This window comes from Rhinolophus hipposideros (assembly GCF_964194185.1).
Source record: "Rhinolophus hipposideros genome assembly, chromosome: 20".
Classification (NCBI taxonomy): domain Eukaryota; kingdom Metazoa; phylum Chordata; class Mammalia; order Chiroptera; family Rhinolophidae; genus Rhinolophus; species Rhinolophus hipposideros.
The window spans coordinates 21698791-21715642 of record NC_138066.1 but is presented as its reverse complement, the minus strand read 5'-3'; the positions used below and the strand labels follow the sequence as shown (position 1 = coordinate 21715642).

At 36.9% G+C, this 16852-nt stretch overlaps 1 protein-coding gene across 12 annotated transcripts in view; it reads right to left on the bottom strand.

Moving 5' to 3' along the window:
• Positions 1-16852, bottom strand: part of AP2B1 (adaptor related protein complex 2 subunit beta 1) — a 112379-nt gene that overhangs the window by 61207 nt on the left and 34320 nt on the right. For all 12 annotated transcript variants that reach the window (XM_081027433.1, XM_081027429.1, XM_081027439.1 and 9 more), the window contains 8 exons: positions 15080-15270; positions 12810-13031; positions 12159-12279; positions 11936-12031; positions 11014-11129; positions 9069-9234; positions 7643-7741; positions 1628-1887 (listed from right to left, as the gene is read on the bottom strand). In XM_081027433.1, the coding sequence (XP_080883559.1) occupies positions 1628-1887; positions 7643-7741; positions 9069-9234; positions 11014-11129; positions 11936-12031; positions 12159-12279; positions 12810-13031; positions 15080-15270 (1271 nt within the window). The remainder of the gene's footprint in view (positions 1-1627; positions 1888-7642; positions 7742-9068; positions 9235-11013; positions 11130-11935; positions 12032-12158; positions 12280-12809; positions 13032-15079; positions 15271-16852) is intronic.

The following is a 16852-nucleotide window of genomic DNA, read 5'->3' as shown; positions in this document are numbered from 1 at the left end:
ACAGAATGCAATACCAAACTAAAAAGCACTTTTCCCTTTCCTAAGTGATTTTAAAAGACCTAGCAAAGCAAACATTTTCAGGCCTCCAGCAGAGGCAGACTGGTTTTCCAGTGTTGGTGCAGTTCATGTCGGAGGTGTGTCATTGACCTCACACCGCAGACGAGAGCTAGGTAATGTCAGTACTATTACGGACTTGCCATTTGCAGCAATATACCATCCCTAGCTATTTCAAAAGAAAACGTATTTCTGCATTTGTGTTTCCTTTAAAAACAGACAACAAACACAAACAGACAAAGGGGAGGTTACCCAAAAAGGAACCATAAGGAATTGTGGAGGGAACGTATTAATCAGAGAAGACCTTATGTAAAAGAGTGTTCCTTTTTACATAGTTTAAATATTGGTTCTTTTCTTGTGTTCTAGAAAGGGTTGTTTTTGTTTCTTGATTTGTTTCACTTTCCCCCAACTATATGAGGGTCAAAAGTTATCAGGAAAAAGGTAATTTAAATGGTATATAAATACGGTTACAGAGGCAAGTTACAAAAGAAAATCCGTATCGATTAACAAAATTTGCAGCATAGACTGGGAGATGTACTTAGAAGTTAAGTGGTCATATCTAGAGAATGTTAAACACTACAAGGCCTAATCCTTAAGAAGCCATAGTCTCCTTTGGGCGAAAATCATAGCAGCTGCCTTAAAACCAAAGATTTGACTAAATTAAAGGCTAATGAAAGAATAAAAATAATTTTCTTGGGTGTTACCCTTTCCTTTTTATCTGTGCCCAATCAGTTTAAATAAAGCCCAAAAAGTTGACCACTAATTTGTAAAGTAATAATTCCTACACTCTGGCTACTCATGTAACACATAACAGCAATATAAATTACACAATGGTACAAGACACTCATTAATGGAAATGTAATTACTCTAACCACGCTGGGATCAAATTCTACTTAGATTTAAGGCTTATTATGATTAATGAAGGAAAGAGATTCTGAAATGATTACAAGATACGCATTATATGAGCTTATTAGAGTACTGTTCCTCCCAGACGAAAATTTTAAGATAGCTAAAAAAGCAAGAGTTTCATGTTACCTGACAGTATGTTCATAATAAAATTTCTTACTGAAATAATCAATTTTATTTGGTAAAAAAAAGATACAGGTGACTAAAAAACTATGTCTACACAGAATCTAGGCTGCTTCTACAATCCTGCAAATATTATTTCATTAATAGCTTTACAGCTTTTCTCTACCAGTATCCATAAGCTTCCACCAAAGCTACAGTAAAGGATAAAGATAACTAAATGTACCTGTGGGCTTTTTTCCAAGTTTTCAACTCTGGGAAGATTTCGAGGTTCAACTTTAGACCCTTAAGCAACTTTTAAACTTTATCAGTTTAGAATATCTTCATCACGATTTTCTAAACATAATCTTACCTACTCCCAGATTAGAACAGAGGGGCCTTTCACCCATTGTGTGTGGTCACTGGTATTCACAAGGAGCCCCCACGGGCAATACAGCAGGTTTGCAAATTGCATAGCAAATTGTTTTCTAGGTATAGAAGCATGAGGAAGACCAACTCTATCTAAGCAGAGAGTCACTTCTCACTCAAACCTAGTTCACCTGCTTACCTCCCATGGTGTATTGGCAAGTGTTTGCGATGGATGCCATGACTTCCTTCCACAAAAGCATTGGGAGGCTTGTGGTACACAGAGGCCAAAGAACCAATGTGGCAGATGAGCTCATCCAGCAGAGTTGGCTCAATAAGATCTGTCTCCTCAGAGATGAGTGGCTTCTCAGACAAGACTACCTCTTTGGCTGTGACAGGGTCCGTTGAGAGAAGGCGCCAATAAATATAGCCCCGATCTCGAAGGTCAGGATTATCAGAATCCTAATGGCAAAGGCAAGAAGGTTTAAATAAAACTTTTCTCTACACAGAAACCCAAACTGCAGGGTTACCAAGGCTATGCTATAGCGATTTACACAGAGTTGACTGTTAAGACTCAATTTAGACTCAGTATAGTTTTAATACAGTCATAATTCTATGATCTCTGATGATTCAAAGAATTTAAACATAAATTGAGATGGGTTAGTCCTAAAACTCAAATTTAAAGGGGAGTTGGGAAAAGAAAAATCAAGGTTATTCCAACTGCTTGAGATGGCTTTGGGGCATAAAAATGTGTTTTTAACTACTATAAATATTAGCAGGATTATTCATGAAATATATCTTACAGCTATTTCACCCATACTTTTCTTCATTCAAATGCTTATTAAGTATTTCCTATGGAGACAAGGGCTAGGAGAGAGATAACAACCAACAGTGCCTGATTTTAACGAGCTCACAGTGTATTATTACAATACAGTATGAGACGTTACTATTATTTAAATAATAAAAAAGCTGTTAAAGAGAGGACATAATTAAGTGCTTCCAAAAGTGGAAATACTTGAATTTAGTGGTCTTGTTTTTCTGTGGTAGTTTTAAAATAAGTTTTATATGCTCATGGCTAAAAAAACTTATTACCAATGCCATCACAATTTACAAGTATATAAAAATAAATCTACCCCAATCATCTAACCCTACCCCAGCTTAACTCCCCATGCCCAAAATACCCACGTTAACAGTGTGGTATTTATGTTTCCAGACAGCTCTTTACATATACACATATTTATTTTATATAAAACCAGTTTCATATTATATAAACTGCTCTGCAAGTTGCTTTCCATATTGGTAATACAGCCGCAGTTTTCCACTGTGTAAGCAACACTGCATTATTATTTACTAGTGCCCTACTGATGGACATTTAGATTGTACTCCTGCCCTCCCTTCCTCCTTCCCTCTACCTAACTATCAATCAATTTATGTTTGTGATCATTACAAAGTGGTAATAAATATGCTGGTATCTACCTCAGAGTAAGTCTACACGGTGGCATTTATTTGTGCACAAGTGGTTCCAGTGGCATGTTATTAACGGCAACAATAAGTCACTGTTTCAATTTCTATATTTAAAACATACATACAAAAATATTTTCTTTAAACTAGGCCAGTTTGAGGACTTTCACATCAGTTGATAAGTAAACAGGTGAAATGGTTCATGATTCAGCCACGTGAGGCACGTGTCGTTCAGCTCAATACCAGCAATGACCCCGGTGGTTTTGACTACATGGTTTTATATGGTTTTTCTTAGTCATATGTTGTTTAATTTGCACTCATAATGGATTGCAGGTTAAAGACAAAAACAAAAAAAAAAAACATAAAGAATACTGAAATATAGCAAGTTAACAGTATAAAAATGGTAAATTTTACCTCAAGATAATCTTTATCACATTCACAGTTTGCATTATTCTAACAGAAATGCATATATGTATATGTAGTATATATATTAAAACGTTTATAGTATTTGGAAAGTCCGGGTTAAAAAAAGGAAACAGTGATAATATCCAATTCAGATGAATCTGTTTTGTTTTGTAGGGGGTAAATTGCTCCTGAAGAAGTGATTACAAATAGCAGTGTGAAACCTCCTCACTTAGAATTTCATTTGGAAACAAAGCTTGAACATTAAATTAAATAAATTAAACAAACAATAAATTAAAACAAACAAGCTGATTTTTTTTTAAAAGAGAAAAATACAAGTTTCTCAAAATATCAGGTCAGGAAAGCAAGCCCCACATCAGTTTTTGTTGATACAGAAATTAAGAGTTAAATTTTAATCTATATATTCAGTCCCCAAAGCACGTTATTTAAAATTCATAGACTATTATGCTTTCTATTATACAATTAAGAAGAACACTGCACATCACTTAACTGGGAAAATTCCATTTGTCTTTATAAATTAGTAATACTGTTAGGTTTAGATGTAAATTTCACATTACAGTTTAATAACATACTGATCAAAATTAAATACTTTTGACTTCAAATTTTCTCATATATCACATACATGTTTAACCAAATAACCAAAAAAAAAAAAAAAATTCCTGTGTGGATTTTATACAATACAAAATTATATATTTCTATGAAAAAAATGTTTATGAGTCCCTCACAAATTCAAAATACTGCAATAGGGCAAACTGCTGGAGACAGAATCACTGGCTCAAAGGGTATACACACTATAAATCTTAACAGACACTGACTTTAAAAATATAGTCCTATGAGAAACGAATGTCAATTTTCCAAGACTGACAGTCAGAGTAGGCAAGGCTCTCCACTGCTGGAACTCACTGTTCTGAGGACGGATTCGTTAGGCTTGCTGAAATAAGCTGGCCGTCAGTGCCTCACTATCATACAGAGGCCACAATAAATCAGGCCCAGCCAAGCCTTGTGACAAAGAAACAGAACCTTTTTATAATTTTAATGTGCCACCATATGTTTATTGACTCAGACAATTAGGTTTTGGATCTACTGTATTGCTAGCCCCTTCGGCCCTCATCAGGATCTCAAGAGTCTAGTTCTAAAAATTTGAGAGTTTCAAAAACAATTCTTATCAGTAAGCTCTAAAACAGTAATTAATTTACAATGTGCATCAACATTTTAACACACCAGTAAAGCCATTGAAAAGGTAGATTTCAGTGCCAAATCACAGAGATTCTGATTCATTATTTCAGAAATGGAGGCAAGAAATTTGTATCTTTAATAACACAGACAATTTTGATGATGGTAGACTCTAATTCATTGACAGAAAAACTTAAGATGAAGACTTCTCTTCCATGTACTACACAAAGGGTAATTACTCAAGTCTGGACATTGCTATGTGTATTCTTTGCTCATTCCTCTATAAACTATCAAAGCAAAAGAGACAAATCTTTGAAACGAAGCCACAATTCAAGGGTTGGTTTTCTCTTCCCCTAACTAATATTTCTAATTATACCACCATTTTATTTAAAATTAGAAGCAAAGATTTCACATATACTTCACTGAATCGTCTGCACAGGGAAAGAATAGTATCGATTAACTCTACTGTAGGGATAGAACAGCAGTATGAAAAAAGTTTGCTCGGCTGTGTCCTGAATCTGTGGGCATAGCAGAAAACAGAATCCCACCACCCCATTCAAATTAGCACAGATTAGCAGGTCGCACTGCCCGCAACTTAAACTGGTACTTACCAGCCATAAATAAGTATTAGGTTATTTCACACACTTAAGAATAAAAAATTCCAACTTCCAGTAGAAAAAACTTACATAAATGTGCTTGTTCCTTTATACAAACTACTCAGATCTCAGTAATTGGATTAAAAAGGCAAACCTAGAGAAACTGCTTGCTAATAATTTATAGCCACATATGAAATAATCATCCACAATGATCTTCAAACTGCTAAGCTCACTTATGTGTACTGGCTGCTGCACAGCAGTGCGTCAAGCAGGGGAAGCCGGAATGGGTCTTCTCAAAGCCATGCTTAACCTTCAAACTAGAGAAGCAGCACAGCACAGTGGAAAAGGCAAAGATCCTGGTGCCAGGCCACCTGGGTTTCAGTCCTATCTCCGCCCCATACCAGCTGGGCCTCTCTGTCTCAGTTTCCTGATCTATAAAATAGAATATTAGCAGTACCAACCTTTACTGAGATTGAGTTAACATGTGAAGTGCTTACTTAGAATGCCTGGTACGTAGTCATCACTACACAAATGATTGTTGTTATTAAGATTCTATGGTAGTCCTTGTACAGAAAGTCTGGAATCTGGAATGTCTGATGGTTTATTCATACCCTGCCCTGTTCTAGAAAGGAATTTAGCAAAGCTTATAAAAATGCATCTAAGGCTAGAGAGCATAAATTAGAAACGCAGAAAAATGCATGCCACAATGACCTACCCATTATCTACAGGAGATCATTAAATTTGATTCTAAGGTTTTGATTAACTGATATGAAAAAGAAGTTAGTCAGATAAGCCATTCCGCGGGGGCAGTTAACTACACACCAATGTGTAAGAGAATCCCAAACTGGTTATGAATTTGTTTGATGGAGCCTCATAAAGAAGACGACATATAATGAAATACACAATGACTTTGACAACAGATCCAAATAGGATAGTTTTTCATGACAACCCTTACTACCGGATGATGGTATCAGTATAATTGAGTAAAAGCAATTCTATGAAGGGTCAAATACAATGCAGTTTGGATACACAGCTCTCTACTAATATGACTTGATTCAGTGGTGAATTTCAACTATCTCCAAGAACAGAGAGTCCTTGTTTCCTGTAAGCAATCCTCCCTAAACACTTTATCTCAGTCAAATTTTGATAAACATTGGGAGGTAGTATGATTGAGTCTGAACTCTGACAAGAATACAAACTAGAGCTCGTCCTATGCTGCCTGTTAAATATAGACACATAGGCTTTATTTAATAGGCAATGGAGATGGAGACAGGGTTGAGAACTTGTGAATACAATGGAACTTACCAAGGACACTTGCCTGATTAAAAGACGATCCCTATCTATTTAAAGATGAGCAGAGGAAGGAGCAAGGCCAAAATTCTCTTTAGAAAATTGTTCTGAATCCATCTTAACAGAGATACAAATAGATTATCAAGAATCTAGGCTAGGAAGTTTAGAAAACTCAGTTCAATACAGATAATATTAAATAACCATTGTCTTAATAGTATGGAAATTGCTTTGCTTCAGGCAAAGGAAGATGCTTAAAAAGGAAGTTTTAAAAAATACTTCAGAGAGCTCTTACAAATAAATTTTAAAAGATGTAAAATTAGTAACAGGAAAGATGACAGCTCAAAACTAGGCAAAGTACTGCAAAAGGGTTTCAAATTTTAATATACCATTATAAAAAGATGAAAACAATGGAAAATTGAATCTCTGAATCTGAATCCACGTATAGACACACATCTTAACTCGACAGCCTGCTAAAGCCAATATTGTCTCAAATTCCATTAAGAACATTGCTAAATCATGACAGACTGATGATCATTACACTAGTTACACCAGGACAACTAATTATTTTGTTTTTTTGTGGATATAAAATGGCAACCTGATCTCTAAGGCATTTGCCACTTTCCTAAAATCAGAACCCATCCTAAGGAAGACCAAACATATCAAATAATTAAGGAAAGAGCATAAGCACTTTAAAATTAAAGAGAAAGGCAACCACTCTAAAAGATAGAAATACATGTGATCTTTGTTGAGGCAATTACCATCTCTACATGATACTTTCATTTGAAAGTTGAAATCAAGTCACCCAGAAAGAGGTACTGTGAGACTCAATGTCATTTTCACATAGGTATGTCCTTTAACACTAAGGAGTCTTAGTTATAATTCAATTTTCATGAATTATAGAAACTGGAGTCGGTCAATTCATTTAAAAGCCATACAACCAGCTAATTCAGGGGAATATGTGTTAAGAGGCAGTTTTTCAAATATGGTGATGGAAGGAGAACTGACTCTGGGCGGTGAACACACAATGGGATTTATAGATGATGTAATACAGAATTGTACACCTGAAATCTATGTAATTTCACTAACAATTGTCACCCCAATATATTTAAAAAAAAAACAACAAGAAAGAGGCACGGTTTTTATATTTTAACAGAATCTAAAGACTGGATCCTTCCAATTAAAACCTACCCAAATGAATCTTCTTGGGGAGTTTCACAATTTCCTACAATTCAAAACAAGACAAATCAACCCCACGCTTTTTCCAGATTTCTTACCTGTGTCGCCAAACTCAACACCTGCTGTACGAGCTCCTGTGTTTCTGATGGTTTCTTGAGAAACAGCTTCACTATGGCAGTAAGCAGAGTGAGCTGCACCTAAGCAGACATAATTTAATAGATAAAGTAAAAGGCACTTGCATTATCCATACCATCATTTCCAAAAGGGTGTTTCCCCAATTATTAACTAATATTACCATTTTGATTAAGAGACAAAGGTTAAAACTGGGCCAATATCAACAACAGAGGTATTCATCAACTGAAAACTCACTAGCCTCCAATCCCCAAATTGCATTTTGGCATCAAAAATTGCTTATTTGTTTCTGGCCCAGATAATGACCAATATTCTTAAAATACATGCTAACACTGTGATGGCAATAAAACGGGTTCCTAACCAAGTCCTTATTATTTAATTAAACCAAAAGCTACAACTTTGGGGGAAGAAGAGAATATTATATAATACTGGGACAAGAGCTAAAAGTAGAATTACGCTAGATCATAGCCAATTAAGAGTGGGCTGCTGAACCACTACGCTACTGGCTTGCATGTGTTCCTTATAAAGGCCTATTAAAATTACTATGGCGGATTACATACATAAACTTCAATTTGCAGTGAGTAAAAATGCTAAGGGAAAGGGTTTAATAATTTATATGCTTCTCTGGACCTGTGGCTCTAAGGTCAGGTCTCTCAATTTTGGAAGAGGAGAGACAGAAGATGGGAAGGAGTCTAACCATCCAGAGACTCTTTCCAAACTGCACATGCCAGCCCGCACCACAGCGCCAGGTGAAAAACCCTGCTCTAATAAGCCATAACCATTACTAACAGTAATGGGTAAACATCTTCAGGTACCAGAAAATTAAAAAGTGATAACTACTGCTCTAAACTAGCTGCATCACCCTAAACCTTGTAAGAACTGAAAATGCTTAGGCTCACCTCTAACCTATTGCATCAGAAATTCTAGGGGTGGGGGGGCCCATCAACCTGTGCTTTAACAAGCTCTCCAGGTATTTCTGAGGCTCATTAAAAGTTTGAGGACCACTGGTCTAAGTTAGGCAGGTTTGTTCCACCAGAAATAAGCACAAATAAAAAAGGTCATCCCTTTAGGGAAACAAATGAACACAACACTATATATACAGAGAGAGGGTGCCAAAAAAATGTAGACACATTTTGAGAAAGGAAAAAAAGTATTAAAATTGTAATACTCAACAAATACCCATAGCAAAAGATGAATACAAGTCATGTGTATACATTTTTTTTGGCACCCCTGGTATATGTATATTCATTCTCATTCATTCTCTCTCTCTCTGAAATGCTGAACATTTACTTTCCCTGGAATCCACCCAATAAGATCTATGACAATCGCTTCTCGGCCTTTTGGCTAAGATCAAGTGAAGATCTATGACAGAGCCTATAGATGAGAACCTACCTGAGTGCTTTCATCATGGAAACCCTCCAGGAAGCTCTCTAGTAACTCATCGGCATTGTCAATCCTTTCAGCATATTCTCCCACAATCCAAATCATAGCTGCTCGAGCATCTGGCTCATCCAGAGAGTCTAAGTTCTCACACAGAGTGGCAATGATACTTTCATACCTGATGTAACAAAGTGGACTATAGTTACTGAGGGCAAAACTGAGAACAGTATTTAACAACTAAGGCTATAGACAAAACCACAGACAAGGTACCCTAAACCATACCACCAAAATATAGAGGCTTTTTAGTCAGAGAATGTATAGATAGGCTTTGAGCCAGATTATAAATGGCTTAAATTTCCTTTCAATTATGTTTTAATAACTAGACCGTAAAGCTTTATAAAAGCTCATCAGGTGTTCTTTTCACAAGGAAAAATTAACCTGTGGTGTAAGATAATACCACTACTTTGTATTTCTAACAATCTTTCTTATGACTAGATCAGAGAATTTTCCTACTTATTATTCCATTTTTGCCTTCGTGGTTATGGAACAGAAATCTCACTCTCCTTTTAGGAAAATGGAATAGAGTTAGACAACAACAGCATCCAAACTAAAATCAATAATTTTGTCCCTTAATCCACTTACCTCTGCTTTTTATAGAGATCTTTATGTTCCTCCCTCCTAAGGCACCTGCACTAATGATGTTTCTCCAAAGAAACAAGTAATTCAAATATTTATTTTTAATTTTACAGGTCTAGAGCTCTCTCACTTTTACCATGTTGAATCTAGCTTTTAGCTAATGTAATTTTAAACATCAAAATGACACTGTATACTCTATTAGATGTAAACTAATAAATAGTACACTTAATTGTTAACCCTACTTCTAGTAATTAAACCAAGTTTTTGATAGCTCTTCCTTAAAATTAAACTGCTATAACCCCTTACTAATATAAACCAGAAATGGACATATTTCTCTCCCTATCATATTTTGATATACATCTCCACCCTTAACCAAGAAGTTTATAAACCAAACACCCCTCTTTTTTGGAATGGTAGAAGTATATGGTTCTTTTCTTAAAAATACAATTTTTAAAATTAAAAAAAAATATATAGTGCTTAATAAGTCACTACTTTGCTAAAATATTTCTTCTTATTTGAGTCTACCACTAAGCTAACTTAGTGTAATCAAGTCGCTTCATTAACACTATCTTTAAAGACTAATCAGAAGCTTCAGCACAAGATATCTCTATAATTTTAAGGCAAAACGAGGTTTAAGATGCTACAAGACCTGCTCTTATTTCACTCTTTCAGATTCCTTAGTTGCTTGCTTTCAAAATCAAATCTAAAGCATTTTTGCTCCATAAACTGAGAGGCCTCAATGTGGAAAACGTGTGGAGTGAAAATGGAGATTTTGCAGCTACATACATGGGAGCAGCTCCAATACCTCAGAAAAGGCCTGAGGCCCTGATAATTTATTGTTACCTGTTCTATAATTTTCTACAAAGTACTAGGTACATGCACAGTGAGCAGTGCCGCTGTCACCTTCCTGGTTTTTACAATAGGGTAGCCATATAATTTATCATCCAAACTGAAACATTTCTGAGAGTGAAAAGGGATACACAATCATTAATTATGCCTGGTAATGGACATAAACTGGGATTATACCCGTACAACCTAGAAAATATGGGTCTCCTGTTTAACAGTAACTTTACCAGCAAAGAATCTGGTAAACTTCAATAGAAGTCAATCAACAGTGCACATGCAAACAGAGCTTCAATTCTTCTAAAAGTAATGAAGCAGGGTGAAAAAAATCAGGTTTTAACCACCTTGTAAGTTTCTGATTTTGAATAAACTATCCTATTATGACATTCCGCAGAATATCCTTACCTAGCCAATTTCAAAGCGCCTTGCTTAAACACTTCCTAAACGATCTGAGGGAGAGGGAAGTATTTGGACGTACTTGTTGGGGTACTTGCGGAAGATGTCCCTGATGACGACAATCGCCTCTTGGACCACATAGTTTACTTTGGTCTGGATGAGGTCAAGCAACGTGCTTACACAGCGCTCTGCAGATTGCTGGGAAGAGGAACGTAATCAACGACAGGTCAGCTGATCTGTCCAATAACACAACCTCAATATAAAACAAAATTTGAAACATCCATTTGCATCAACTAGACTCGACTAAAAGATCAGGCCCTTAATCTGACTGAGCTATACTAGAGGTTTGGCTATTAGATGGAGAGATACCGAAGTTCTAGATATACCCCAAATTTTCCTCATTACAAAATATACTGACAGATGAATCCGACCAAATGAAAAGAATCATCTTGGATAGCCATATAAAAATGAGAATAGTAAGTCAAGGTAGGAGGGAAAAATAAGAATGAAAGAACAAGCCAAGGTAGTAGGTCTTTATCTGGAGTTCATGGATGAGTGAACACAGCAGAAGGCAACTTTAAACCTCTTGAAATGAAATTGCCAAATTTCATGTGCATACAAGCCTGTTTTTCAGGGAGAGGGTCCGGAGCTTACATTGTATTTTCAAAGTTATCTGTGATGCAAAAAACTGAAAAGTTTTTTCAGACTATGAACAAAGCTGTTCATCTCACAGCAAAAAGTTAATAATGTCTAGAATTGGTAAATCAATAAATAACAGCATAAGCATATTATTTAGAGAGATGGAAATATCTCCAAAGAAAAACTAAAACCAAAAACACGATTAAAATGATTCCCTCCGAGAAGAGGAACTAGGGATAGCTGCTTGTCATTAAAAATTCTGTAATACATTAACTATGTGCTTTATTATTTTGATAAACATTAAAATGCATGGTAAAGACAGGCGCAAAGGGCACCCTCGGAATCCCATCACACGGGACACTTGCCTCCACCTTGATGGCACACCGCCCAATGGCCCGCACGGCTTTGCGAACAAAGTCAACATCCACCTCTGTGGCATATTCCTTCAGCTCTGCCAGAACCTGTGGGGGATCCAGGACGTGGACAATCATTCAGGATTCTTCAACAGCAATTCATGGCCTAGCTTTTCCTGAAAGCCAGACCTTAAGAGCTAAGTCATTATAAACTTGAGTTACTTAAAAGTCTGACCTGAGCAATATTGGCTTGGGATGCCAGACGAATCATGATGTCCAACTTCTCCAGTTTAACGTAGATGGGATCATTGTACTTCACAAAGAAGACTTTGATTTCCTGCTTTAAGATTTCAGGCCTGTGAAACACAGAAACACAAGGTGAGCGAGGTGAGCTATGCATGGGTATAGCCTTCAGAGTCTGTATTACTCTCTAAACTATGGCTCTCTGCTCTCCTCCCACTCTAACCCCTCCAAGAGAAAAAACCCCCACAAACTTCCCCTGCATGCCTCTATTCTTAACAGTTCCGCTGAGCAGACTATTTTTATCGCTTTAAAGAGTCAGGGTACATGTTGTCAAGAAGAATTTCTGAAGGAAAAGCAATCTGGCTCTAAACTACGACCTGAACCACAGTAAGCAGGCACTAGCTAGTATGCTATGAAGAGACTCTTCAGAAAACAACCTGCACTGTAGAGGAATGACAGGCATTTCCTACAGGAATAGTCCAAAATCAACTGTTACCCCCTGGCCCTGGGGCAAGTTGCTCTGCCATACCACGTTCTCATTGCCATCCATTAAAAAGTTTCACACTGGCCTCTTTAGCATTGATATGATTAAGCGTAATTCAAAATTACAAACACTTGAATCACCAATTCATTTTTCCCCAACCTTTTCTGGACAATTAGGTTGATGTTCCTCAGGGCAACGTACTGCACCTCCGGCTCCCCAGACAGCAGGGTGACCAGCGGAGGGGCCAGCTTCTTCAGCAGCATATTGTAGTAGTCAGAGTCCTTGGGTAACAACTCGAGGAACTTCATGAGGACTTTTACTGCTGAGAGCACCACTGCTGAGTTGGCATGAGACAGCCGGGGAGTCACCCGCTCACAAATGCTGAGGGCAGAAAAGGAAAATTAACATCTTGAATTAAAACTTCTTTGCTCAGTCCAATCTGTAAGGCAATGTGCCAGAGTCCCATGGCCCAAGTACCAAGGAATCAGAGAACCAGTTAGAAAAGTCAAAGCTCCATGCACAGGTAAAACTGGGATTCAACACTGCAGCAGCCTCACTCCCAGCACACTACAGGCAGAGCAGGGATATCAGACGACTCTAGGACACCAGCCATAAGGGATGTTCAAACTGGAAGGAAACTAGCCAATACCCCAAACACTTGAAGCTCACACCATTTACCTTCCAGTTTTATAGTCCTGTTTCCCCATATTATGTAAGGGCTCCCTGCCTCACAGCCCATTTCTCCTCAACCTACAGGAAGTCAAATTAAGCATTCCAAGGGTTATTTTCATAGTGAGATAGCAACCAACTGTGGCTGAAGGTTTCACTGTTAAGATGCAGGCGGAAGTGGGTTGATAGGGAAAACTAGCCAATCCCTTGCCTTCAGGATAAGGGAGTCTCCGAAGGGGTTTCTGTCTATCTGTGTTTTAACAACAGTACACATTACAATATTCTCCCAACCTCTTCCCCTTCTCCCAGCCCCTTCTACCTACACTTTAAGGCCTCTTATAATCTTGAATATTTAGTTATCCATTGAGGGTTCTTCAGAAATTAACCTAATTTTGATAGCTCTTGAACAACATAAGTGCTACTGACTATATCCAGTTAAGGATACAAGATAAGCAAGCTGTGTTTCTCTCCCTTCCTCCTAAATCTACTTGGCTGACTCCCTGACCTCCTTCAGGTCTTTATGCAAATGCCACCTTTTCAGGGAGGCCTTCCCTGACCACCCTTTTATAAAATACAACTCAAATATTTAATCTTCTCTGGGCATCCCCAAATGCCCAACATTTTTTAGATCTCTTCCCTACTTTATCTTTCTCATTAGCACTTATCATCTGACATGTCATATTATATACACATATTAGATATGCTTCTGCCCTATCCCTCATAGTTCCATGAGGGCTATGATTTGTCTGTCTAAAGCTGTATCCTCAGGGCCTAGAACAGTGCCTAGCACACAACATAAGCTCAATAAATATTTCCGGAGTGAATGGGTAAGTGCGAGAGGTCAATGGCCAACAGAAAATAAATTCTATGTAAAGTTCTTTCCAGAAGATATTTGTACTTTCAATGATGGGAAGAAACTATCAGGGTGACCTTTAGCTAAGTCTAAAGGGAACAATTTCCCAGACAAGTGAAGAGCACTTACGTTACAGTAGCTTGAGCTTCAGCCAGGCAAGGAAGGTTCTTATCTACCATAATTAAAATATGTCAACTTTAATGGAGAGCCAACATTTTCTCAGAAGCACTTTGCCTAGTACAGTGCCTATACACAAAATGCTCAAAAACACTGGTGGTTAATTCCAACTCAGCAAACTGAAATGTATGTATGTGTATAAGAAGCTTATTAGCCAACTGCTGAGAGTCAAAGAAAATTTGCAACTCTACAGTGGTAAAGGGCTGAGCAGAACAATCCAGATGTGCCTTCCGAGATCTCCAAATTCTGACTGACATGATTTCTACAGCTAATGAAAGGCGTCATATGTTTTGCTGGCTCCAACACACTTTCTCTAGCACTGAATTACAGGTGTAGCTCAGCTCAATAACTAGTAGCAAGCCACTAACTGTGTACCTAATACGAAAAGTTTGTCACTACAGTGATAGACACTCAAACCTTCATTTGTTACACGGCCAGGAACTGCTGTATGAGAGATGTGAGATCATGATGAGGGAGATTTTAGCAGAGCATAACTCTACTGTGCAAATAAGAAATGAAAAACACACATCTCAGCAGAGCTATTTTTATATGGTTTACTCCACTACGGACAATGTTCCTAAATCCAGTGAGAAAATACCATGGGATAGCAATATCTATCACATAAGCCACTGATCTTCCTCGACATAATTAATCCCCTTTTCTAACACAGACACTAGAACTTAACAAACTAGTCAAGACTCGCAGATATTCCTTAGAAAAGTAGACTGACCTCTGAGCCTCCCGGTCATCCTTAGGGTTGTAATTAGACAGGCAGTCCAGGATGAATATCTGGCCCCATTCAGTGCACTCATTCAGGGCTGTCAGCAGCTTATTAATGTTCTGTGGGTTCAGATCGAGTAAGTTGCTGTTTGGGTGAGATTCACTGATTTCAGATAACGCAGCTACCGCATTAGCCACCACCTGGGAAAGAAGCAGATATGACCCTGATTTACCAAGAACAGTTCAACTGCAGACAAATATTTAATCTTCTCTGGATCACCTCATAGATCTTAACTCATAATCATTCCTGACTATTTTGCCTCGTCAGCTAGAAACAGATAAACTGCTTTTAAAACATATTAAACTACCAGTGATGGTAGTTTATATGTAACTTCCTAGTAGTCAGGTAACCAAGAATTACAACAAATTTATATATTAGCAGAAAGTCACGCATAATTTACAAGTAAAACATTAACAATTTTATTAGTACTCAAAACTATCAATAGAATCAAGATATGAACAGCTGAAAAAGCAGCAAAGTTTAAATATGAAACATGTACATTAGGCAATGGAGAGAAAAATCTAGGCCATATCTTACAGTTGTATGGGTGTGCATACATGGGGGTGGGGGGAGGTGATACTGTTAATCATATCACAAGTCTTAAGGGTAAGAAAATGTGAGCTTGAAGTCCTGTTCCCTATTATATGTTGTTGGGAGAGCACATAATCTCTGGGAAATTCAGTTTCCTCATCTGAAAACTGGGGATAATTTAATCTACCTCACAGATTAGCTTTAGTTTGAGAATAAAATCAGATGACATAAATATAAGTTCTTTCTACAAAGCCTTATGCAAAATGAAGATGGTGATATTACCATAATTCATCAGGACTAAGTTGCAGAGTTTTTCTCATTAACATCTCTGAAATTGGGATGCTTTTTATAATCAATGGCACATCTGTTTAACAGAAAGTGTTTTTCTTTCTAGGTAATACAGAAAATAATAATGGATATTATAATCAATGGCATCTTAGAATCGATGAAATATGGTATCTCAAATGTATCCTTCTTTCAGGCAATATGATAAATGAAAAATTGCTACCAAATATATTAATAAGAAAGTACACTTGTATCCTGACTTACAGATCTGGGAATCCATATCAGTTGCAAGAAAAGAAGTAAACACTCTATCAAAATTACAGATTATTTCTAATATAACTAACAAATCTACAAACAATGAATGTTTATAAAGTAATTTAAAACTTGTAAAACACCCCAAAATAACCAAAACACACACAAAAAAACTATACTCTGGCCCAGTACAAGTGAATTTAAAACCATATTTTGCAGTGACGCTCCCACTTGTTACTAAAGATTAGCAAGGTAAGGCTGCAAAAATATTTTGTAATTATAAACAAAATGTGATAGGAGATAGCAGCTTCAGTAATTATGTATACTGAAAAGATTCTCATAAATGTCAACTCATTGTTTGTTCTTACTAAGGTCCTTTGCTAAAGTTTGAGAAACTAAGAGTTGTATGACCATCCTTCTACTAGCAAGAGAAGAAACATAATGGCCACAATTTAGCTACTGATTTTAATAACCACTTCTCTGAGTAGTCTGATTATCCCATCATGTGATTTTTACCTAGAAATGTCTAGAGAATATGATTTTTTAATCAAATAACACTTATGGCAATATCCACTATTATGTTAAGTATAATGAGCCCACAAATGAAATCATCTTCAGCTGTAATTTAGTGATCAGAACAAAAATTCCAAGATG